The 25735-nt window shown below is 33.8% G+C and overlaps 1 protein-coding gene across 6 annotated transcripts in view; it reads right to left on the reverse strand.

The window, feature by feature from the left end:
* Positions 1-25735, reverse strand: part of exp (expansion) — an 857631-nt gene that overhangs the window by 367839 nt on the left and 464057 nt on the right. For all 6 annotated transcript variants that reach the window (XR_014131199.1, XR_014131200.1, XM_081755448.1 and 3 more), the window contains exon 2: positions 4128-4263. Coding sequence is in view for 4 of the 6 variants with exons in the window: in XM_081755448.1 (XP_081611574.1) it covers positions 4128-4263 (136 nt within the window). In the remaining 2 variants the exon portion in view is untranslated. The remainder of the gene's footprint in view (positions 1-4127; positions 4264-25735) is intronic.

Here is a 25735-nt window from a genome sequence, read left to right on the forward strand (position 1 = left end):
CAATATAGAAGCAACTTTAAACTTAAATTTATATTCAAACTTTGTATTATTATTATTATTATTATTATTATTATTATTATTATTATTATTAAAATCACACAATCCGTAATATTTATACTTGGCCAACTATGTTAAATAGAGCCGATTTGGAAAAGACGACCTTGTTGTAAAAATATTACATATATATCTTACTTTAAAACAATGATATTCTTCCTGCTGGCCTAGTGGATAGGGCGCACATTAGGTGCACGAGGTCCGGGTTTGATTCACCGTTAAGAGTCTTGAAACTTGTAAGAATTACCATGACTCGGATTCCACCTTAAATTATAAATACAAGTCTTAATCAGCCTCGCTACTACAAACTCCAATCCAATTACTTTTGTATAGCCTACATAGTGAGCAAGTTTAGATCTCCTCTGTTATACGTTCAAATGAGAGATCACATTTTCTTGTTCTACAGCTAAAGTGAAACGGGCTCTCTAACCAGATTTAACGTATGTACTACAAGACATACGTAGAACTATAAAAATATTAATTGAATGATATTTACAACTGAAGTTTATGAGTTAATGATACTTTTAGATCCACATGTAATGCTCTCTTCTAGTACCTTAATGAAAAAAAATTCTGGGGTATTTTACGATCATTTTGGCTTTAACGTGTTATTAAGCCTGTTAATGGTGGCAGCAAGTAACATGCTTTAGTGACACAAATTCATTTTTGTTCATTTTCTCGAAAAATATACACGAGAATTTATTCTTACGAATGTCACTTTCTTAAGCTCAGTAAGATGAATGTCTCATCTTTGTATTATTATTATTATTATTATTATTATTATTATTATTATTATTATTATTATTATTATTATTATTATTATTGATAATAATAATAATAATAATAATAATAATAATAATAATAATAATAATAATAATAATAATATACACAAATGGTATTGTAGAATCCAGCAGCCCAAAATTCCTGAGCTGTTACTTTTCTTGAGTATCTGAATTTGATTTTCCTCTCCAGCATTCTTCTGTCCCTTGTACTGTACACACGTAATTATTTCATAATACATTACTTAAATTCATGACTGTTATCAAGTTTGTTTGCACGACATAGATCAATATTGTTCTTGTAGCGCAGGTTCAAGAAACCGAAAATAAAAATTTCCTGCTTTTCTTATTGAAAGCTGATACAATGTTACATATACACAATAATTAGAATCTTTCCATTCACAATATAATATGTAATTTACAATATTTTTCCTTGTTTAAAAGGCTTTGGCGATTAACTTTCACGTTCCAAACATGATTATTAGAAACAATACTGGCTAATAATAATAATAAAAAAATCCGTACGCACTTACACAGAGACGTATCAACGGAAAAAGAGAAAGTGCAGAAAACTTCTAGATTGTTGTGTGATCCGAAATATAATGTATTAGAAAGTTACTTAAGCCATGAACTTTTGTACACTCCATCACCGCCAATCAAAAAGAAACAATAATATTAATGGAATGACTGTATAAGGTAAACAATAAGTCCAGCTCCAGTCAGTAACGGAAAAGAAGGAAAAATGGAGAATTACAGATCAAATACAATATAAAAATGAAAGTACGTTTCCACGGACCCTCTTCAACCAAAAAAAAAAAAAAAAAAAAGTACTCCCTTATCGTGTCAACCACGAACTTGATGGTCCATCACGTCCTATACTTGCTTTGCTTTAGTATTTTTTTTTTTCTTTGAAAAAGAAGGAAATGATATTCATCAGATGATGAAAAATCGTGATTTGAGATCGAGATTAATAACTTTCAGAATGTATTTCCTTCCCCTTCCAATAATATCTTCTTTCCACTACTCTTGTTTTCTATAGAGTTTCGCCTAAAGAGTATTTTTGCTTGAAGTATCTGACTGACCTTCAAAGAAAATAATGCGGAAATAAAAATCTTCAAGAACCACAAGAACAAGAAATATGAAAACTGTTCATGGTTTGATACTTCTCGTAACAAAACCCATAGAAAGACGAGTCATTCTCTTTGAGGTAATTTCTCTTTTCTTTTTTTCTTTTTGACACTACTACATGTATGTGTGTGGTAGAAGTTTCAATTTCCTTATAGGTTTCACACTGTCATAATTTTCCCTCCTAAAAAGATATGTGTTCTCAGAGTTACAAACCAGACATTCACACACTAACTATGCAATCTCACGTGAGTAGCACTCAAGAAGCCGATCTCAAATAAATGGTCAAAGTTGAGTGCTCTCTGGGGAGTAAGAAAGAACTGTAATATATGAAGGTAAAAATTAAACCAATGAGAGTTTATTATTAACAGTGGGTAATAGGATAACAGAAATATTCTTCGATGAAACGTCAGGAACAAGAGGTCTAAGGGTACTACAGGAGGAAAGAGACAATTGAAGTCACAAAACTTAAACAACTTAAGAAACAATTATTTATATTCTCTAACATTCACCTCTATGTTACTGGAGGACAGATAGAATAATCATCTGTTACATTTCAAAAGCTTTTAAAACCTAATCGGTCTTTTCTTTCTAGCAGCAACAAATTCCAAATTTTACCTTAGAAGTGCCTATATCTTTTTTTTTTTTTAACTTATAAACTTCAAAGACCCATTATTATATATTTCCTCAGAAATCATGGAAGTGAGTGTTAAAATATAAATTATGAAAGTACGCTTGATTTATAACAGTGTTTATCAGAAGTTTTGTGTCCATGACTACGGAACATGCTTTGAGAGACCCTGCATTACGGTGATTAGATATGATAATACTTGAATAAAAGGAAATATTTCAATTTTACGTCCAACCGTTATGTTATGTAGACTAAAGAAGAGGATGATGGTTAGAATGAATGAAATAGTGGAACGAAGAAAGTGGGAGGCAACGGGATAACCCTCCAGAAAACCCACATACACGGTGTTTGTCCACCACCAAGCCCACTTAGCGTGAACTGGGATCGAACTTGGGATCCCATGCACCAAAGTGAATGCTCTACCAATAAGCAAATGAAGATGAATGAGACAGGTGATTTGCGTTTTGCGAAGTACTGTTATGCGTAAGTTAAAAAAAAAAAAAAAAACAATGGAGAGAAAGAGAGAAAATCCATTGAGAATATGGGTAAAGACGATGCTATATCAATTGATTTGTGGAAGTAATTATAGGGGAAATGGCACGAATTCTGTGTCCATAAGCCATAAATATAGTAAATGCGAAAATCTTGTATATCCTATAGCTACCCAAAACATAAGATATTTTAATCTCTGACCGGTTAATACAGAGTGTATTAGGGATTGAAACATTTAAAGATTCGAGACGAAATTTTGTAACTGGTTTGAAACAAACCGAAAACAAAATGCGTATGTAAGGGTATTAATTTCACTGTTCAATTCTCAATTATTACGTTAAAACTTTAGTTATTAATTCATATGATTTTTGTACTGTCTTCACGTAGAACTACAATCAATTTTAAATAAAAACTCCAGTTTTCATCGCCTTGCAATACAGAAGAAAAATCAACGGTTTCGTGTTACGATTAGGTAGTCTGTAGCTTCAAGTTTATTCCAGATCTCATGCAGGCAGTGGATTTTTCAACAAAGCAGCCACCCTCCCTAGAACAAGGGAACCATTTTGCCTGAAGGCCACAATAACTTCTACAATTTATCTCGTTTAGTCAGGAAGTAGACGGGCGTCCTCTTGGATATTTATATGGTGGAAAGACTGGCTACATCTGCTTAGAGGTGGAAAAAAGAAGAAGAAAGCTTTTTGTTGCCCATACCCTTTCAGTATAAGAATGATGCTTTGGAATTAGTACGTTTTTGAGGAGGAAAGAACATAAATGGTAGAGTCTCAACTGAAGATTCTGGTGTTACATAAAGTTAAAATCATAAATAAAGAGTTGAGACAGCTGACATAGAAAAAAATGCCTAACTTGAGCTCAATTGGAACTGGAGAACGATAGTTAAAAAATTCCTCGTGAGGGGTTTACTATAATAACGAATTTCAACTACCGTGACTTTAACGTTAGTAGATCCTCCGCAGCCATTAACATAGAATGTTCCCATAATGCAAATAGAACACTTCATGCAATAATGATTGTGAAAGTGTACTTACCTTATATAGTTTGTCTTTGTGATACCAGACGTCCTCTTCCTCTTCAACAAAAGGCGCGTCTAAATTAAGGTCATCCCGAGACCTAGAGAGGATTCGACGGCGGGACACCATCTCTGAATGAGGAGTTGGGCCGCAACTGAAAGAAAGAAAGAAAATAAAATATTAATATATGATTCAATCGTAATTACTGAATTCTGAAAACTCACTATTCTTTGAAACTTAAATGAAATAACGAAAACAACTATGGAAGTAGGCAACGTACAGTGTATTGCAAATTTAATACTTTAAAAACCTATGTGGCGAAGCGTACTGTGAAGCATTGGTCCGAGTTTATCCTGTTAAATTCTGTATGCTTTATTTTAATAGCATATTATTAAGTATTTAAGTTGCTGGTTGAAATTTTAGGTTCATTAGTGATAAAATTGTTAGGAGAAACACACGCAAGGGGTGGATCCTTGGGGTCCGGATCTCCGAAATTATGTAAATTTAGTCTAATTTTAGAGATGATTTTGCGACTTTTAATATAAAGTATGTACACTCATGTCCAAAATTATTGTCGCATGTCTATAAATATGTTGTAGGAATATAATTTGATAACGAATGCGCCCGGTATTTCTTGTAATGTTAGTATTCGTATAATCAGCAAAGAAATGTATGTGGCAAATTTCATGTGAAAAGAGCAGTAAATAAGAACAATAAAACGAAAATAAAACTTTCTTGTCCATTTAACAACATTTTGTTTTACTTATTCTAATTTTCGTACTTATAATTCTTTTCCTATGAAATTTACCACAAATATACCTTTCTCGATTATACACATAGTATCAGTATTAAAACTACTCTGCAAAATCATTATCAAATTATATTCTTACAAGTAGACAGTTATAGATATTCGACAATCATTTTAGACATGAGTGTACATATTGAATTTCATCCCTCCAAAAGTTTGGACCGCTCCAGAAATAAATTCGATAGTGCGATCTAAATAGTAGATAGAGAAATAATATGATCTAGAATTTGCTTCTAGCTGGAAATAAACATACGGGGAAATGAATTTAATTCGTAGTATCATCTAGAAAACTTGTACAGAACATACGTATAAAGATAACGAGTACACATGCACCATCTGGGCTGACATGACTACCATAGGCCTACTACAGAAAATCTGCACCACAATACAGATTGCAGTTCTCCTACTGTGACATGAGAGCTGCTTGTAGGCAGAATCTGTGGATTTCCCTTAAATACGATTGATTTTTCTCTCCGTGTATGTGTCTGCTGGTTAGCACCGTTCTTCTGAGTCCCATATGTCTAAGTATCTGTGGTTTGTTTCAGAAACAGGAAGGTTATATTGTTCATATAGTGAAATGAAACTTGTAAGAGCATGACTAGAGATCTAGAAGCTAGTCTTCGCCAAAGTTTGTATTCATTTCATGAAAAGAATACAAATTAAATCATGTTAAGTAACAAACGACTGAAATTCGGTTAAGAAGAATTTTCGGTTCAAGAGTAGCAATTTCGCTATTAATTTGAAATTTTCCAGATTTATTTTTTAAAGGCCTCTTAGAGTACCAAGTAGTTACTATGGAACACAACGACTGATTTGCTTTGCTAAATTACGATTAAAACTTTCCTAGGAATATAGTCTTCATTAGCAATCAGTTACTTATAATTAATATCCAGTTTTAAGTGTAAGAGTTTCTTTCCTTTACATTATTATATTTTACTTTCATTGTGTACATCCTGGAAGACAGTTAAATATGCCAATGACAGTGAGAATTTGCATCAATTCAAGTAAAATTCGACTGTCAACTACTTCGCTATTTATGGAATAAGAAATAAAATGAAATCTTTCAGTTTAACGTCCCACAGCTATGCCCTTTAGACTAAGGGAGACGACGTTACTTGTGGTTACAATACCTGTAAGTGATAATTACTGAAGGAAAGATAAGATATACTGGCTATTGTTTTCGCTTCAAAATTCCAATAAACAAAAATTAACATCAAGGCCACATTTCACACTTCAAAATATTTTTGTTATTGCTGGTCATCGACATATTACGGTAAAAGACATCTGTATATGCTTCAACATTAATTTCAGTTCTTGAGGAAAGTCTCGTCGGTAAAAATTAAATTTTTATCGCTTCAAACCATGAGAACAAAAGCAGTCTAAAAAATTAGTTTACTTCCTTTAATCTGAAGCAACAGAGATTTTTTTCGATGTAATTTCCATCAAGAGCCTCCACTGTTCCACATTATTGGAGTAAGAATGTGATAATCTAAATATTAACTTTAATTAATTTTAGTGAACGGGAAATCGTGTTTTTAAATATAGTTTTCACCAGAAACGACCTTTGTATTTATACGGACAAAGTTCTTTGTATTAGAATAAACGTTATTCTAAAGCTCAATATAATACAGTAGATTCCTTGCTTCCCCCTGTTCTGTTGTATATTTCTTCGTACACAGAACATGTCTGTTTCAGCTTTGAACTTGCACTTCTAGGTGAGATTTCATTAAGATTTTCAATCCGACTAAGTACTAGACCAGATAACTTTTCTTCTAGATATAAATAATAATAATAACAATAATAAATCTTGAGTAAGTGAATGTTTAGTAATTTTCGAGTTTCGTTTTTAGTTTTTTTTTTTTTTTTTTTTCGGGCAACGGTGTCAGTCCAGCGTTGAAATCTCCGACAAATTTCGATCTCGAAAGACTTACGATATTTCAGAATTGGTCGAATACAATTTATTATATAACCTTATCAAACATTTGTACGACCATTTGTAATGATTTGTATTTTACATTTGTAATGACCATAAATTGGAAGAGTAAGCATTTCAATATAATTTAATATATTGAAAATACGGAACTAATTCTATAATATTTAATCATGAATTTACCTGCATCCAAACAAAAAGAATCATAGCTTGCATTTTTTTTTATTTAAACACATTTATTGGTAACTGGATTTAACTTTTATTTATTCATCTGTCTATTTTTTTTTTCATGAAAGTTCGAGAAATATTTCGCAATATGCTCAAATATTTTTGAATAAATTCACAGAAATGCGCTCATTTCATCATGTAAACGTAAAATTTATCCATAGTAAAGTGCAATAAAATTAAGCTAAGTTTCTAGTAATTGCGCTTCTGTATGATAAAGCGATTATACGTGCAATCATAAAATAGTAGTAGCATAAACAAATAGAATGAAACTCATGATACAGTGATCCAGGGTTAAAATCTCAATCCCAATTCAAGATATAAACACGTTGTATTACAGAGTCAAGGTAATTCTAGCTAGGCTACCGGATAGCTAAATGGTTGGCATGCATGTTCTCTGCGATTAATTAGATCTCTGACGAAACTCATGGTTCAAGGATTAGGTTAGGTTACGAATTATATTTCTGGGCATTACTGGCACCTACGCCCTGCCTAAGCCCGTTACGTATGGGTGATGACGTCCATCGGCGAACACACTATCCGAGGAATTGGGGAAAGAAGGAAGTGGCTTGGCGTCATTATGTTACGTACCATCCCGGCATTTGTCTGGTGTGAATGATGAAATTCCAGGAAGAACTTCACTCAGGATGGCTGTCCTCAAAAACCTTTTAACTTTTCAACCGAGTGTGTTCACCAAGAATCGAACTCATCATGGTTCAAACTCCACGTAAATATCTTAAATAACATAATGAAAGGGTTGTTACACAACAAGCAGAGAATAGTGTTGGTTAAACGTGTGCATATACTATTAAGTCTATGTTAACATGTAAAGTAACCTACAATCCCTAAGACTCATTTTTGTTTACATATCACACTGATTTTCAGCAGAAATCTAAAAATCATGGGAACGTCTTTTATTTTCGAAAGCCGACGTTCACACAGTCACTGTTTCAAAGCATGCATGTACTTAAGAGGATAAATGCAGTACCATATACAGACATCCCTTTTTAAACGTAGGTTTCAAGCATCAATATAGACAATCTTTTCGAAGCATGTTACCAAATACTTTTAGCTAGGGTAGGTGGCGTAGGTTAGGAAGTTACACATGACTGACGGTGACGTAGGTGAAGAAATGTGAATGACTGTGTTACTCAAGCGTTAATATGTGCACAACAAGTGTCAATATGCCCCTGACACAAATGAATAGAAGATAAGTAAACCTAACATTTAAAACAGAGAATAGCGTTCAAATAATAATTGGTGTTAAATATATAGAAGTGAACAAAGATTCAATATATATTCTTTAATGTTTCCCATAAAGTTAAATATTGCACATCTCTTGGCCTTCGATTTAGTTTTTTCACGTAGGATTGAATATCAATACAATGCTGTTAAATTAATTTTGTTGTGTAACTCTTTCACGTACTATCAAATATAAGAAACAATTTCAATATTCATACCTGATGAAGCGTCTTGAACTCGAATCGGTACAAAAATGATTATTTTCCATCAACCTTTCAAAACCATATTTTATTCGAGAAAAATATTTGGTATGAAAAGAGACGATCAAAGTGGCAAATGGAGAATAATACACAATGCAGATTGTCACACTTGACTCAGATTACCTAATATCGTACAGAATATAAAATTAAAACGTTTAAGGTGAGCATCTAGTCTATAAGCCTTTGGATAAACCAACACGTTGGGAATCTCCGAAAAGTGGGTAACAACAATCCATATACATTGACTTCGCACAGGAAATCATCCAATAATGAGACATCGTTACTCACCTGCGGTAATGAATTTTTGTATCACTTCTACTATAGTAAAAATGAAATGAAATCTTTGAGTTTAACGTCCCAAGAATATGCACTTTAGGCTAAAGAAGACGATGATTAAAGCAAGTAAATAATGATGGAAGAATTGATGGAATGAGAAAGTGGGAGGAAACGGAGATACCCCGAGTAAACCAACAGACACGATGTTGTCCACCACAAACTTACTTGGCCGGGAATCTAAACCGGAATCCCATGCACCAGAAGTAAGCGCTCTTCCACTGAACTTATACTATAGAGTTAGAAAGTAACAGGGCTTCACTTTTCATAATGGCAAAAGGTAATTTTCGAATGAATAGTACTTCCTCAATGTTACATAAAAATGTATAGGAACAATTTTATTTAAAGAAATTATAACTGTAAACTAAATAGGCAGACTGTACTTTTGACGGTAAAACTTTGTTTAAGGAAGGGGAACCAATTAAGTGAACAATTAGGTGCATCTCGCGTTATGTAATGATGAATCACAGTGGGAACTCAAAATGGCTTAGTACCTTATTTATTAAGCAAGAATGTCATTATGTTTTATCAACTTCGCTAAGAAGGGTTAAACAGATTCGAGCCCTGCTCATCACACCAAATACCTTAAGAGAAGCAGTTACTACAAAAAATCAATTGTAACACAAAATTTGTGGCATGTTAATCAGTGCAAAATAAACACAAATTTATTTCTGTAGTAGTCTATATTACATTTAGGTGAACAAATTTGCTTCAAAGGTATGAGGCTGATGTCCTAAAATTCTATATCTGTATTTTGCAGATAAATCAGTAAGTTTATTTATTTACTTTTAATTCATAAATCCCAATTCTTTAATTATATACAATGATAACCATATGACATCAATCTCAGTTAAATACCCCTTTAGAATACTTTATCACTCATATGAGTATGAGAGGTTTCGTAAATTACATTTCTCTGGCTTTAAGTTGAAAGTAAGAGCGGCAAATAAGAATGGAATAATATAAGTAAACTTGACTCTAATTGAACACCGGACTCTCCAGAGATAGGCTTTTATGTGTCTGCAAAATAGTACAGAAACTTCGAGACAATTAAGAGACTCTTAATTAACTCCCGTATTTGCATGCAAATAAATTAATATTAAATGGAATAATATATAAAAATCTACAAAGCCATATATCATTCGTAAATGCCAGAAGAATTTCGTATTTAAACTTCTTAACGGAGATTATATGTAAACATGGTACCTGCGGCCTCTTTAAGCCAGTTGCCAAGTAGCGCATCAACCTGAATTGAGGACACTTGCGCCTTCTCTGAAACTTCTTTATAGAGGCTCCCACTTTCGGAGAGAAACCTGTCACCGGCTGGCAACGCAACTCTTCTTCTGTAAGCCAACGGCAGGAACAATCTGTTAGTTACTATACCACCAAGAGCAATGAACGAATAATGCTCTTTCTTCATTGTGTATTATTCGTACAACAAAAGAAATGTGCTCTTGACCGTACCAACTCGGAATGAACTCGCAAGTTTTAAATAAAAATGCAGGGGGAAAGTGGTCATTGCCTAATGAATCATTCAGTAGAAGAATAGCTTAAAAGTGTTCACTAGTAGTTCCTCTAGTACCAGCTTATTATTACATGCTACTTTAATGCATTCAATAGATTGACAAGATCACACTGTTGTCATATGTAGATCCAATTTTATTCCATATTTGACGAAACTCAGGATAAATCAGTCACCATAATCTTGTTGGGACTAGAAAGCTTGCTTTCGACAAATTTCTTATTTATCCAAGACGCTCCTTCATAGATAAATGAATCAAGCGCGTGGTCTTGTGGGTTCGATCCCCAATCAAGGTACTACGCCTCCGTTAAAGACCGAATAGTGGTTAGAATCTCCCTTTGAGACAGCATATCCAAGATTTGTATTGGGCTAGCTTCATTGACCTTGAAAATTACGCACAGAAATTTAAAGCTATTCTTTAGTTTTAAAACATTTTGTAAGTCATCAGAAACATGAGCAGGCACAAAATAAGAATCAATGAACGAACTTTAAAAATCATACAACCTGCTTTTAGATTCTAATATAAACGAATTTCGCAGTCATTGCTATCTCAAAACGTTCGATAATATTTATTTCTCTATAATTTGATCAGCTTGTAGCTATGGAGGGATGTTTTGATCTATTTTTATCATGTTGTATTATTTTTCTTTTCTTTTTGGTATTTTTTTTGACTAATCTATCCATGAATTTATATCGTATATCAACTTTCTGAACAGTTTGTATAGGTGAAATGTTTACATATGAAATTTCTATAATACAGTAATACGAAAATGTTCCTTCTAATAAACATAGCTTTTTTTTTTTTTAACTAACTTTTAAAAATTAACAATGCATCTAAATCGGTCTATTTAAATTCCAGCTAATAGTTTTTATTGATTTTACTTAAATCATCTCCGTATATATAATGTTTATTTCGATGATTCTGTGTGTTATTACGGTATTTTAGATAATAATGGGATTGGTTATCTTCAACCCCAGTTTCCTACTTAACAAATTCCAATTTCCTAACACCATACATTCTGTTGATCACACCGTGCACTTAAAAAAACTCGAAAGTATTTTGTTTATCTTTGAGGAAATTCGCAATGTAGCTGTACATAACTTAGCAGACATCTTATAAAGATCAAGAAACTTTTTCATCACTTTCTCCGTAAAAGGGAACTCAGTGGCAGCCGGGTCTCGACCCCCGGAGGCAATCTGACCTTATGTCTTAACCTCGGCGTGACTCCAAAACGGCGCGTGCGTCTCATCTCTTTCGTGATATCCTTCAGTTTCTTAATTTTTTAACGACTTGGTCAGCCTTGCTTGTTCAATGATCTCTATCTTGACGATTTTTCTTTCTTTGTAAGCTCATTATTGTTCGTTAATTTGCTCAGTTGCTGCATTACTTGAAGAGAAGTGCTCAAAATGCTTTAACTAAAATCTCCAAAGATTATGGGATCCTAACTGAAAAAATGGTCAATTAGTTTAAATACGTATATAATAACCTACATCATTTTTCACCTATCTACACAATAGTACTTTCTGAAAGCAGAATATCCTTGGTAGAACATTTTGTACTGCATCTATTTAACAGAGTTTGAAATGTCAAGGGAAATGTTTGTCAATATTTCATAATCCAAAGGAAAACTCGTCTTTATAATTTAGTCCTGGGTACTAGCTCTAATTTGCTATAGTAGATATGGTCGTAGACACATCTTGAAATTGTATGAAACTACTGATAAATTATACCTATCTTTCTAATAAACACTGATTATCAGGTACCAAACCAGGAAATATTGTAATTAAACGAAAATGCTAAATAAATGGACTATCAAGACTCTATTACAGTTGGTGAAAGAACAAAGTCTAGAAAAATATACCTTGGATTAGCTTAATTATCTCTTAGGGATTAATAAGGTAAGTCGTATTATTAACCAAATTAGGAAGCTCAAAATACTCATTATGTTAACTGAAATCCAGTGCAGTATATGTTAGGGATGGCCAGTTTGAAATTAGGGCCCACTCGAATTTGCGCAGGTTCGGGCTCATTATTCTGAAAGAGTTCTCGCTTACTAATCTCAACGAGGTTTACCTCAGACCAGCACTTGCTCCAGTTCCGATTTGCTATCCTCAATGAGCTGTCCACTCACCAACCTCATTGGGCACGCGCTTTCTAGGGGCTCAAGCTACTATCCTGAAAAGGGCTCGCAATCACTCACGTCTCGGGATCTAGCTAGCTATCCATTTACAGGACTTAAAACTTAGTCATCTTTGGTGTGTATGTAAGAGCATGTATAATTACTACAAATTTTAATCAACAAATATACTGATTCTATTTTCATTGATTTTACTTTACTTTCTTACTTGGGATACTGCAGCAAATAGAATAAACATGTAGGCGAATCCTAGTCAGTACGCCTGATATTATTAATTCACACACAGTAACTTACTGAACCAAAGTTAATTCATAAAATGTGGCCACAGAATGTTTTTTTTTTTTTTTTTTTTTTAAGTTTTCTACTCACATCTTGCAAATTATTGGTTGTTATTGTTACAAATTGTAGCAGCTATAGACCAGTATTAGCCGCTTAAACAGGAAAATACACACAACTTTAGAAGTTCATGAAAATTTCACACTTAAAAAAATACATTAAAGAAGTGCTTATAAGTTGTGAATCATGTTACTCACGAGACGAGAGTCGAAACGAGTACAGTTTACAGTTCGAGACGAGATAAGAAATTTCTCGAATTTTTTGGGTAGCAATAATTCACCCAAGTATTAGATTTCAAATTCAAACGATGTCTTGGTGTAAGATGATTCAGTTAAAAAAAAAAAAAAAAAGCTATTAATTGATAAACTGATTGTACGAAAATAACTATCAATGTTTAAAGAGAGGCAAGTTATTACACAAAATACTCCAATAATAAATATGATTTAAATTTTATTAAATCACACCTTTCGTGGACCTCTCTGAACACGTGGAATTCTACAAATACTAACAATAAACGATAAACGTCTCAGTCTATGTTGCACTAATACTAATAATAAACAGTCACGCTAAGAGATGTCGCTACCTGCATTATAACAAAGTCCTTGAATAATTGCATAAATATGGTATGGAGTTTGAGTGGTTGGTGGTCAAACTTTTAATTTTTGTTACAATTAGAACTTTCAATTAGGCACGATATTAAGTTGAAATGTACGGCAGGCCGAAGGATCAAGCGGAACAACTAGTTCTATTAAACTAATGTGTATTTCCAAGACAGCAGCCATCTTCTATTACTCTGCCCTAACTTACAACTCCTTCGACATTTCTTGATAAACTCAATTTGCATGTTAAACTTTAGATAAGCACACATCTTGGTTTTTCTACTTTTGAAAAAAAAAAGGCTATTCAATAGAACGCAAATCCGTATGCCATGTTGTAATATAGCTAAGAAGCAGTAACCATCATCTACTGACCTACTACTACTACTGCTACTAAGATCTGCGCACGGAACTGCATAGTTTGTCACGGTTGAAAATTTCTCTCATTTTGGTGACAAGGTAGAAAATTGTTGCGATCTTTCAGGCTGTCTGCTGTAACCATCCCCCTCCACTCCATTCGACATGACGAATGCTTTGGTTATACGGTGCTTGTGCTACTGCCCCTCATAAGGCGCTTACCTCTCACTCCCCATTAAGAATGGGAGGTAAAGAAAAAATTAATTGAGAACACAGAAAAATGGCGCACAGATCAAATATGACTACAAAACTTGTAAGGTACTTATACTGTACATTCATTCAATGTACCATATAAGAACAAACGTAAGACGACAGAAATAAATACCCAACAATATCATTTATTTTTACTGTTACATAGCTCAGGTAATACCATAATGAAATCCGTAATACCATAATGTATTTTTTTTTTAAACTGACAAACGTACTTTAGAAAGGAGGATTACACTTTCGATGTGACTATAGTACTGAATTTCCTTTACATACCAAATTTCGAACGATATATTCGCCCGAAGAAGCGAAAACAGCAGATTAGCAAACACAAGTTAATGGTCAAAAGAAAGGATATACTCAAAGGAAAGAAATGTCACAGGGGATCTAAAAATATATGAGATCTGTACAGGGTGTCCCAGGAGGAAGGGGCAATATTTTGGGAAATGATAGTACGAGTGATTCTAAGCAAAAAAGTTTATATAAACATTGGTCCTAATCTCAACGGTTTGAGAGCTATAGGTTATGAACCATTTTTGACTTCATGTTGCGTATTGTTCACTCTGTAATTATTCTAGAGAGATGGGACATAGTGGATTTGAAAGGTAACGGAATGATCGTTCCAATGGATGCAACATGTGGCGGTGGTATCTTTGGAAAGGGGGCTTATTGAGGGAAAGTTAAGATTATGTAAGGGAATTGGACGGCAACACTGATTCACAAATTTCCCTCAATAACTTCTCTTTCACAAAGACACCACTGTTACATGTTGCATACCACTGGAAGGGCAATTTCATTATCTTCCAAATCCGCTATGTGTCACCTCTGTAGAATAAATACAAGGTAAGTAATAAGAAACATGAAGTCAAAAATGGTTCACAACCTATAGCTCTTAAGCCGTTGAGATTTGATCTCATGCTAATACTTTTTTTTCTCAGAATCTCCCATACTACCATTTTCCGAATTATTGCCCCTTTCCCCACAGTATATAAATGAAAGTGACTATGTTTGTGACTTCATACCTCTTGAACTGAACCACGCGACCGATTTCGATCAAATTTGCCACATACATGAGGTTCGGGCTTGGGATTTTTTTTTTCATTCATTTCACTTTGACAATGAAACTTAGGGGAGGGGAGAGGAGGAGAGAGATATTAAAAAGTGATCTAAAATGGCCGATATTAGAGTCGAATCCATAGTTTTCGGGGTCACTGAGACGAATAGTGACACTTCCAATGCAGTTTAAATCCCAATTCAGCCCTTTATGTCCAAAATGAAATGTATTCTCCCCGTGCAAGGAACGGGTGTTCTTCTAGTAAATAAATAAGTAAATAAAAGATCCTTATTAAAGAGACTTTGAAAATTATTTAAAAATGCCATTTAACCTGTAAAAACTAGATTTACGAGATTACTCTGAGCTGCTAAATATTCCCTTGGATTCAACCGTGGTCAGTACAATTAAAATTAAGGCTTCTTGACGCGTGTGTTGATGATTAGGGTCTTGTTAGCGAGATAAAATTTATAATATATTTAACTTCTTAATATATCCATGGAAAACAAAGGGGAAAAAAAGGCGTGAAAGGAAACAACTTTCGTTCTACGGAAGATGATTCGTCCTGCGGGTGCATCGACGATGAAAGTGGCTATCGCGAGAGAAATCGTCTACAGTTATTTATGTAGCTTTGAACCGGTTGCACATTTCCTTTCGTATACGATCTCTATAGCTTCTCTCATATTTTGGGTCATTCAGTACCTACAACACGAACAAAAATATAACTATTTGTTTATTTGATAATTGTAGTCAGGCAAAATCTGAAATTATACAGAAAGACATGAGGTGTGCTTTAAAACTACAAGCGGAAGTATACTATTAACAAGTGGAACACAGTAGTAGCTACTGAAATACGTTTAAATTAAGGCACCTGCCCAGTTGTAAGGAAATTACTCATTTTAATTTATCTTAGCTTTCCCTCTGTTTTCCTTTCCCATCACTCTAATCATATTTGATTTCCATATTTTCTATAGATATAGTTTTGAATCATTTCTTTTCTTCTTTTTATTTAATCAAAATTGCAAATATTTCGTTTCTAACAGAAGTATCTAGTAACCTCATATTAATTTGAACTAAATTGTAAATTGTTAACTCTGAAATCTATAAAATCTTGAACGAATTTTCATTCCAAGAACCTCCCAGCTCATTCCACGTATCTGTTTCCTCTCCGAAGTGTAGATTATCCACCATCCTTGGGGGCGTGGTGGCTCAGTGGTAGAGCGCTAACCTCTGGTGTGTGGAGTCCTTGGTTCGATCACCGGCAAGTAAGTTTATGATGGACAACTTCGTGTCCATGGGTTTTCTCGGGGTACTCCCTATCCTCCCACTTTCTCATTCCGCCAATTCTTCCATCATCATTCATTTGCTTTAATCATCGTCTCCTTTAGTTTAAAGGGCATAATCGTGGGACATTAAACTGAAACATTTCATTTCATTTAAGCTCTCCTTAAATTACAGCGTACAATCTCAATGTAATGAACTTATCACTGAATTAGAAATAGTCAGCACTCTTGTACTTACCATGCTAAAAGTTAGATCTTTGCAATAGATATTAATATGACGGTATAATTTTGAATTTTCTGTTTTTATACTTCATATTGTATATTTGCTTAATTTATCAGATCTTACTTTATACAGGGTGATTTTTTTTAAAACACTGATTTCATTTGGCTGTAGAATTTCTAACTGAATTCAAATTTTCATGCGGTTTGTTACAAATGATCAAGGAAGGATGTAAGATTTACGAGACTATGATTACTGGTTTAAATTCGTCTATAGTAATATCGACCACGCCTGAAGAAAACAGCAAATATTTGCCAGTGTTTACAATTGGAATAAGGTTTTGGATTTTTGAAGCGAAATTGCAGAATTCAAATTAAGTGTTAGTGAAAATACAAAGTAAGTGTTAGTGGTAATACCCATAAATCATATGTTGAATAGCTATAGCCTGCTTCTTGCGACAAAGGACAGAGAGATTTCTTGGGTGACCTAAGGAGTCGGTAACTGACATCTTCCACAACACCCACCTGCGGAGTCCGATGCTTCCCTGTCTCACTCAGAAGCGATCCTGTTTCTTCCAATTTATTCACTAGCGACCATAGGTATATTATGTTGATATCTGGGGTAGAACGTGAGGCAAATTTGTTAATAAATGCCCTCTTCGATTCCGTTGTCCGAAAACTCTTTAACGATAAACTCATGTTGCTCCAAATTATTCTCACTGTGTCCTGATTATACTCACACAGTTGAACAGAACTGTACAGCACAATTCCCAATACAATGGTCCAGTTTCCTGTTTCTTAATAATGTTGGCGAGGTTGCCATCCAACGAAGAAAACTCAAATCGCCACACCACACCGCACCGCATTCCAATTGTAACGTACACTGGCGAATATTTGCTGGTTTTCTTCAGGCATGGCTGATATTACCCAAATGAATTTGAACCAGTAAACGTAGTTCTATAAATCTCCCATCCTTCCTTGATCATTTGTCACAAACCGCATGAAAATTGGAACTCAGTTAGAAATTCTAGATCCAAATGAAATCAGTGAGTTTAAAAAAAAATCACCCTGTATATTACTAAGCTCATTAGGTTAACAATTCACGAATGATTATGGCCTGCCAAGCGAAATTTAGTAGAATAAAAAGCTGCCTACATTACACTACTGAGGAGGGGGGCATAGTAACGTCCTGTTTACACTTATTGGGTTTGGCCGTACGGTAATTAACATTTTTCATTTGACGCTAAATTTAATCAGCTAGGTCGAATCCCAACGTTGGATTCTGTTTAATCATTTCCAACAACACTGAAAGTTTCTCATCGATTTCTTATCCTATGGTCGATTCGAAATCAACCGATAATTTCAAAGATATCCAAAGGAAGAAGTTTTACAGGAATATGTCATGTTACAGCAGAATAATTATTTATTTTCAACGATTTCAAGACTGTATATTGCCCTATTTTGACGGATAGAGTAAATATATTAAGTTTTGGTAAACCAAACTTTTCAAAAAATATATGCGATTAATACTTCTCTGTTCCAATCTTCAAAAGACAAAGCATGCCATTAAAGTCATAACAAATCCTGTAGTGTCAATTTTAACTAATGTCTGCAATGTGTATTACTACTGTAACAACCGCTAATACACTTCATTATCAAATAATTATGTAGACGAAATACTACTTTAGCTAGACTTGTTTTGTAATATTTTAGTACATAACTAAGAATATGACATAATTAATATGTTAAACCTCTTACGCAAAAAAAGTAAATTGCAATGCAACAATTTTTTTATGTAACTGTTTGTATTTTAATACGAATGTTTGTTACTTTTAATCAAATCTAATTTCAAAACGTATTCTTATTTTCTTCAAATAATTCAAGTTGAATGAAGCAAAGAACAATATATTTTTAAATTTTAACTATTTTCTCTAGACCATGTACTACTGTATTTAGCTTATTACTTTTTTTCTGAAAAAAGACCTTGTTTATTTCCTGCGACACTGTGCGTCACTTGAAACTTGGAAGGTCGCTATGGGAAGTCGTCGGAGGTCAGCGGAACCTCCGGAGGTCAGGAGAGGAACTTCCTAAGTAGTATACTTCTGGTACTGTACATAACTCGAAGTAACACAGTGCAGCAAATTCACGTAAAAGAATATAATAAATAACCAAACCAGCTTTCTATATAGTAGATCTTTCATTAAGGTTTGATGGATTTATCTTGTCGTTGAAGACTTAATATATGGTGCTGTGATTCACCTGTGTAACGTGTATCTTCTTCAGAATCTCTTGTAAAAGAATGGCCTCCAAGATGTCAACCACGCAGAACAAGGGATAAATTTATGCAACAGTTTAAGTATGTAACTACAAACATAACATATACGCTTAAATAGCTTTGAAAGTGAATTTATGCGACACAACACTACAAGTGCAAATCCGGTTCTGTTTTGGCAATTTGAGTGGTTTGCTGTTTCGTTATTGTCTGCTTTGGGTCAAGGGACCACAGGTAATTAGTGCGTCTCGTTAACAAAGGAAGATGGCGAAGAACAAATGAATGTTGTATGTTTAACACAGAAGTCATTATACGAAGTCGAGGTCACTTAAGCAGATGGAAGTATTCAATGGAAGATGAATGGTCTTACGACATGGACGATTGAAGCTAAAAGAAAAAGGGAAAAGAGTACAAATATTGAGATATCAAATTCTATTAGTGTTGTTATTATATTTCAAGTAAATTGATTAGTGAGAACAAAGATGAAAATAATTCGCAAGACAGCTAAAATCAACGAAAAGAGAGAGAGATTATCTATTATATTCTGATGATAGGTGCTAAAATACTCTCCTTTATATTTTGTCGTGTATCAACATAATATTTAAATCTGTCAATACGATTCTACTTTCTGTAACACAAAGATGGATGAAGAATTAACTGATTGAACGCTACAGTCTATTGAAAATTAAGGCTACTGCTAAGAGAACCCAGTTTAAAATTCCGTATTTAAACTATAGTTCATGAAAAATTATGGCTGGCCAAATAATGGCACACGTTGAACTAGGTGTAGATCCCTCTCCAATAGAACTATTTCAGTATTCTGTACGTTGAAAATTGGCAGGTCTGTTTAAAAGCGAAATTATAACAACTTATTAATATTTGAACACATGTATGTGATCACGGATCACATCTGTATCGTACATAGGAACCACCATCTAAAATGTAAGTCCTGGGCGAGATAACACCATCTAAAATGTAACGATTATTAATTTATTCTTATTTTACACGTTACATTCCAGCCCGCAGTCTGTGTAGAATTTTAAAATATGTCAACACGATCAAAATACAGTAAATCAGACACGACAACTTATATCACTATTACCTTTTATTATTCTTTCACAACTTCATTAATCAAGGTATATAAAATAACATTAATAATAATCTTTTTTTTCGGTCGTCATAGCAACCTTTAAACAACTATTTGCTATTACGATAACTAAGAGTACAGTTTTTACATTTAAAACCAACATAGATTTTCAGCTACTACGATTAAATCTTATTTCTTTATATTTAGAATCAACAACATATTATCTCTTTTCTTCTTCTTCTTCTACTCAATAGATTGTGTACTTTTACGCACCGTTCCCCAAAATTAAGATGTGAAAATGGAAGTAATTTATCGCATAGATATACAATATCGTTGTACATCATCAATCTGCAGTTTCTTACTTGAAAACTAGTATTACCGTCATTAAATATTTTCAATTTACTTTATTTCAACTACAAAAAATAAATATATTAATTTAAATTTTATTCGTCTTTTAATTTAATAAATTTAATACCTATATGCCTGCATTTGGTTTGAGAGAGCGGGATTTGATTCATAGCAAAGCACAGAACTTTAGGGGACAGTATCACGAAGTAATTGAGATCTACTTAAATTAAGAAGTAGCAAAAGCGGATCTAGAAAGCCTGAAATTGCTGTGATAGAAACTGATATGCTGATCTTAATTTCAGAAAGCTAGCAAATTAACCACAGGAGTTTGTTGACTGAGATTCTAAAGAGTTGACCTAAAAAGTGTTGTAATGTTAAGATACCTTGCCACGCTATTAGCAGAATAGATACTTTGTTTCCGTAAAACAGATCCGAAACTAATGACGAAGACTTGTTTAATTTATTGGCAGTAAGCTGTTTCCATTCTACATAAGCTATAATCAGTTAATACAGTACTCTGATTAATTCGATAAAATAAAAATCTACCAAATCGTTCAACATAAGTATAATTTTCACTATTCCTTTGGCTAACATGATAGCGTTTGAAGCGTGTAGTCCTAGATTAGATATCCAGAACAATGTTGAGTTTATGCTCAATGATTCTTATATGCTCAATATAGAAAAGGGACTTTATAACTACAAAAGTGAACCTTTGGGTAGTGCATTTACATGTTTCAATCCTGCCATACATATAGCGACCAGAAGAAATCCGAATCCCCCCTCCTCCCTTTATTTAACTGTTTCACATTTCACTTTAACTATAGTTTCTATCTCTTAAAACACAATTCCAACAAGCATAACATCTTCCATCTCTAATATTACACACATGATGTTCAAAGGGGATGATGCTTTAAAAAAAAAAAAAAAAAGTGCCATTTAGTAAATTTCTTCACTTTCATCTCTTATTGAAAAGGATCACGAAATAGGAACGCTTATTAACAGATTATCCGTACCCTCATCAATCAAATGTTAATGGAAGGACAGAGCCCACTGAATTTGTGAATTCTACAAAAAGAGGCATTAATATCAAGTTATACGTATAATACTCCGTATAAAAGTTCAGACTTTTGGGACTTCTTATACACATTTTACCAGTGGATGAAAAAGTGTTGCAGATAGAGAGGACAAGAAATCTCTGCTCTATAATTCAAAATTAATATTCATTTATTTATTGAACGTATAGTTCTTCAAGATACAGCCCACTGAAATAATTAAGAACTATCAACATCAATAGCAGTGGGAAACGAAGTAAAAGGAAACTAGCTAGGATCTATATTTAAAGATAGTATTCAGTATTTGCTTGGTGGAATTGAGAGAAAATTCTGGAAACAGGGTTACTCATGAGATGAGACGAGACAGAAGTGTCGATGCGAGACAAAAGAGAGCCCTTCCAATAGAAACAGACATAGTTTCCGAGACGAGATATCACTTTTACACTTTTTAGAGACGATGCAACCTCAACTCTCGTCACGTGAATGGCAAATCTCAGTAAGAATGACCGACCACCGGATTCGATCCTAGGACCTCCCGATATCGAAGCAACAACGATAACAATTAGCCTATAAGGAATAATAGTTTGTAAATTCAAAACTATTCGTTACAAAACTAATACGAAAGTCGTGCACGTATAAATGGAAAGTCATACACCAAAACCCAGGAAGTTGAGGAAAATTCGCTACGCATCTTAAGAAAATACAGCTAAATGAGAGGACGGAGGGAGTACGGTTTGTTTACGTGTATCAACTGCATACACATGTGCTTGTTTCTTTCCTCTTCATCTAGAGAGAGAGAGAAAAAAACTTTCCTTTTTCCTCCTGATTCCCTCTAGTCTCTTCACTTTCGTTTTTTTTTTTTAAGCCACGAATCGTGGGTTTTCGTAATATAGAATTCATTCAGAAGATAAAGAGAGGGGCGGTGGGATAGGTATATACAGAGAAAGACATAAAAAGATTTTTAAAAAACATCGTGAGAACATTTTTTACTGTGAACGCACGGGAATAACTTTTAATTTCTTTATCCTTTTACATACACAGTCAAAGACAGTTAGACAAATGAAGGAAAGAAAGGAATGGTTCGATGGCAAAAGGGAATTTAAAGAAAAAGCGAATCGTGAGAAATAACAGAGACAAAAAGGAAAGAGAGACAAAGAGTATAAACTTGTAGTAAAACAATCATTAACGATGTAGCTTATTAAGAAGTTGTGGGGCGTCAATCCTTGTCCCACTTCTGATGTTCTAACTAGCACGAGTTATTGTAAAACAGTGTACACAATAGATTAATTGCTGCTTTTCTTTCTTTCCTTTTTCCCCCTAAAGTTTCTTCCTTATGTCTCCTATATAAATTTTTATTACACTAACCCAACTTTCTGAAAGTGCTGGTGAAGTAATATGATTACTTTCTTTGATATCAAAATCTTCATTTATTTCTGAACGACTGAGTATCTGCCACTAAAGGTTGCGTGATGGAGCGACAAAGGTTTATTTCATTACTTTAAGTATTCTTTTGTAACTGGCAGGTCACCTCTAACAAATTTAGAAGCTTTTTTACGTCTTGGTATACTAACAGATAGACACACATTAATAAAAGTTCTGTAGAGCGGACCTCAGAGTATGAATCCGATGTAAGACAGAATCCAAATTTCGAAACCGTGTCAGTTTTTCTTATGAGCTAAAAACGTGTGCCCTCCCTATCCAATATCGCACAAGTTCTTCGCCCATAAAAAAAAAAATAAAAAAAAAATGACGGTCGATCTTCCTGGGGTTTCTAAATTTTCATTCAAAAACCACCTACAGTTGCATTTTCAGGAGGGTCAATTTTCACAATTTTACGGGGTACGACCCCCCACCCCCTCTAAGCCTGAGTGGTATTCCATACCATGAGATCACCCAGTCGTTATATATGAGAGCACCCTCACTGTTTTCCAAAATACAGCGCCCTTGAGAGATTTTAAAATACAACATATGTCCAAAACGATCAAAGTGAACATTTTTTTTTTTTGTGCACTGAACGAACAATGTTATCTGCATAATACGGTTCTTACTTTTAATTGTAATTGACAGTATTTTATTTGTGTTATGACTCTGCAGGGTGAAATACCGATTTGCTGACAATGACAAATACATACGTAGATAACATCTTACTTCCCGTTTATGTAATTCAACCAGTTCAAGTGTCCATGTTAAAGTAGCAAATTACACACAGGAACATAAAGCATTTTGCTTCTGAAGAAAGTGTGAAAATGTGCAACATTAGGCAAGGGATAACTTGTAATTAGCAAGCTACAGTGAAACAAATAGTAGCAATTAGAACGTACTTAACAGACTCCTTTAAACATAATTCGCATGCTTGGCTACTACAAATTCACTTCTGCCTTATTTGGCGGTAGTTAAAGGGAGGGGCGCGGACGCAGAAAAAAGCCACCAACGCCTTCCGTATTAAAACTTTTTTTCCTTCTTGTGTATACATAAACTACCTCCTCTTTCATTAGAAAAAAGGAAAAGTAGACTTGTTCAGTGTTTTTTCGCTGGTTAAGGCACCCAAGGAAGCCTACGTAACGCCTCTCTGTTGGTACACAAAAGGCAAGGTCAAACAGAGTACCGCAATATTAAATGACGTCACATTAAAGAGTAGGATGCTTTAAGATGAGTCAGATGTAAAACACTAAACGATTCTATCTTTTTTCTTCATTTTATTCTTCGTTTTATATTTTTCTGCACAAGGTCAACAAATATTGCATTTGGTGTTCTTTTAAAATTATAATTTTTGAATAACTGCTATTAAGTATGTTTACCACACAATTTTAATTCGATGTTACTTTCTGTTGTCTTCGATTGAATAAAGATCGAATTTTGAACGACTGAATAAAGATTCAGGTAACTGACCGCTTCTACCCACTCAGTCCGATATATTCGTGGAAGGACCACTATATGGGAAGAAAACTCATACTGATGAAAATGAAGGAAAACCAAATAGGAATAACTAAATAGAAGGTGATCAACAGTAACATCAGATTGAAGAACCTGGATATGGAATAACTGAAAGGCAGACCGACCTGCAGGAAGGTCATTAAGAGTAGCGATCCCATAAGATAAATGAGAAAATTTGGTAGAAGATTCGCTATGGTTTTGAAACAATTACAATGTAAGAAATATTGTGATGTTATTATTAGATAAACATGAATTATTATTATTATTATTATTATTATTATTATTATTATTATTATTATTATTATTATTATTATTATTATTATTATTATTATTATTATTATTATTATTAGATAAAAAGCAACCTAGAGCTAAATAGCACTTACCAGGTTATGCCTGTGCTGATGATGTCAATCTGATAGGAGATTATATAAAGACAATAGAAAGAAATGCAGAGGTTTTATTAAATATTTGCAAGGACATAGGTTTAGAAGTAAAGCAGAGGAAACTATACATGGAAATTCGCCGTGACAGTCACACTGTAAATTATGGATACGTTAAAATATCAAGGGTTAACTTATCCAAAATATGGATACGTTAACATATTCTTGACAAGCACGATACTTTCAAGTATCTAGGATCAACATTAACAGACCAAAATTCACGAATCATATCCACGAGGAAATTAAATATTGACTGAAAGCAATGAATTCATGTTATTAATCACATGTCAGTCCTAACTCTATTATCTTCGCTTGTTTTGTCGAAGAATTTGAAGCAAAAATATATAAAAGGATAATTATGCGTTCTGCTGTATGATTGCAAAACATCATGGGGAAGAACGTACACGGAAAATATTTGAAAAATAAAATCCTGAGGCAAATATTCGAACTCAGGATGGACGGGAATGGGGAATGGTGGAAGCTTCATAACGAAGAACTGCATAATTCCTACGGTTTACCTAACAGTGTTAGGGTCATAAAGTATAGGAGGCTCAGGTGGGCAGATCATGTAGTGAGCAGAAGGTGACTGGAAACACCATCGGAAAAGACCATTAGGAAGTCCTAGGCGGAGATGAAAAGACAATATTAATATGGATTTCGCAGAAATAGGAATGCAAAGTACAACTTGCATAGTTGGCATAACCAACTTACATCTAGTTGGCTGAGGACAGAATTCAATGGAGAGTTTAAATTTTCGTGCTCCATAGGCCAAAGAATTACTTAATTAATAGCTGTTGTTGGAATATTACCATACAATGAATATTATTTAGAAGTTATGTTAAAAGAATATTCATATCTCGAAATGGATGTAGGACTTTGTCAAAGTACGTACCTGCGGAAGTATTCTCGAGGGTTTTCGGTTCGAT

Source organism: Thermobia domestica, chromosome 4 (assembly GCF_964235325.1).
Source record: "Thermobia domestica chromosome 4, izTheDome1.hap1.1, whole genome shotgun sequence".
Lineage (NCBI taxonomy): Eukaryota > Metazoa > Arthropoda > Insecta > Zygentoma > Lepismatidae > Thermobia > Thermobia domestica.